We start from the raw sequence: 1,018 nt of genomic DNA on the forward strand, positions 1-1,018 counted from the left end.
ATGAGCCTCTTAACCCCATTACATGTGACTGTTTATTTGTATTGAAAAGTGTATTGAATGCTTCAAAACTGTATTAAGCTCATTGATTGCAGATTCATATGGAGAATGTGACTTCTGAATTGTAATACAAAGGGTACTTGGTTGTTTTCTAACATTTTGCAGCATGCATCCAAGAGCAGAGACAGGGTATGAGTCAGCAATACAGCCTTAGTTTCAGCAGATTGAGAACTGAGTCAACCCAGGCTGTTACCAGTAACAGCCTTACACCCACTCAACTGCCAGTGTCCATCTGTGAAAACATCATGCCCTGTCAACCCCAGCATCATCCCAGCCCATCATGATGGGTTTGGACTTGTATCTAGTTGGCAATGCTCCTGTACTGAGACAGGGTAGGGAATGACAGATCTGACATGCAGATAAGTGAATGCATACCTCTCATGTAGTGCAAGAAGAGCTGCATCAACAATTGCATTTGCAGACACAATATTACCCTCCTTGCGTTGGACCTCAGCTTCCCTAAATGTTTCCTGAGCATGTTCAGCCAAACAAAGGGCCTGATCCCATTCATCACTCAGTCTCTTCCCACCCTCCTTCCTCCCCTTGTCTTCCTCTCGATTATAATATGCTTTCATGCCTGCAATATATGCACTCAGCATGATGTCAAAGATTGTCTCACACACACAGCGAAGCCGGAGAATAAAAGGAAGATAAGTTTCTGAAATGGGTAGCTGCATGCCATGCCGGAAGTCTGGTGGATCTCCTTGAAAGCGACCACATAGAAATGTTGGATCTGGCATCCTTTCAAACTTGAAAAATTCGAAGGACCAGCCATCGAAGAGAATGCAATGGATAGGTACCAACAAACCTGCCTCTCTGTTGATGAAATCACACGCTATACATCCAGCAGGTCAGAGCAGGAAGTGTAACCCTGAAATGATGAGACTTACCATCGCTTTCAGCTATTACCTGAGCAATAGCATTCAAATGTTCCGACCTACTTCCCACAATGCGCCTCATC

The 1,018-nt window shown here is 44.3% G+C and overlaps 1 protein-coding gene across 1 annotated transcript; it reads right to left on the reverse strand.

Annotated features, from left to right (window-relative positions):
* Positions 1-300: 300 nt before the first annotated feature.
* EI90DRAFT_2986878 (uncharacterized protein) lies at positions 301-1,017 on the reverse strand (the record flags this gene model as incomplete). The annotated part of the gene is made up of 3 exons (XM_039055999.1): positions 301-379; positions 433-892; positions 948-1,017. 3 exons carry the CDS (start codon positions 1,015-1,017, stop codon positions 301-303), a joined length of 609 nt encoding a protein of 202 aa, XP_038907298.1.
* Position 1,018: the final 1 nt, after the last annotated feature.

This window comes from Cantharellus anzutake, assembly GCF_015039405.1.
Source record: "Cantharellus anzutake strain C23 chromosome Unknown EI90scaffold_553, whole genome shotgun sequence".
NCBI lineage: Eukaryota > Fungi > Basidiomycota > Agaricomycetes > Cantharellales > Hydnaceae > Cantharellus > Cantharellus anzutake.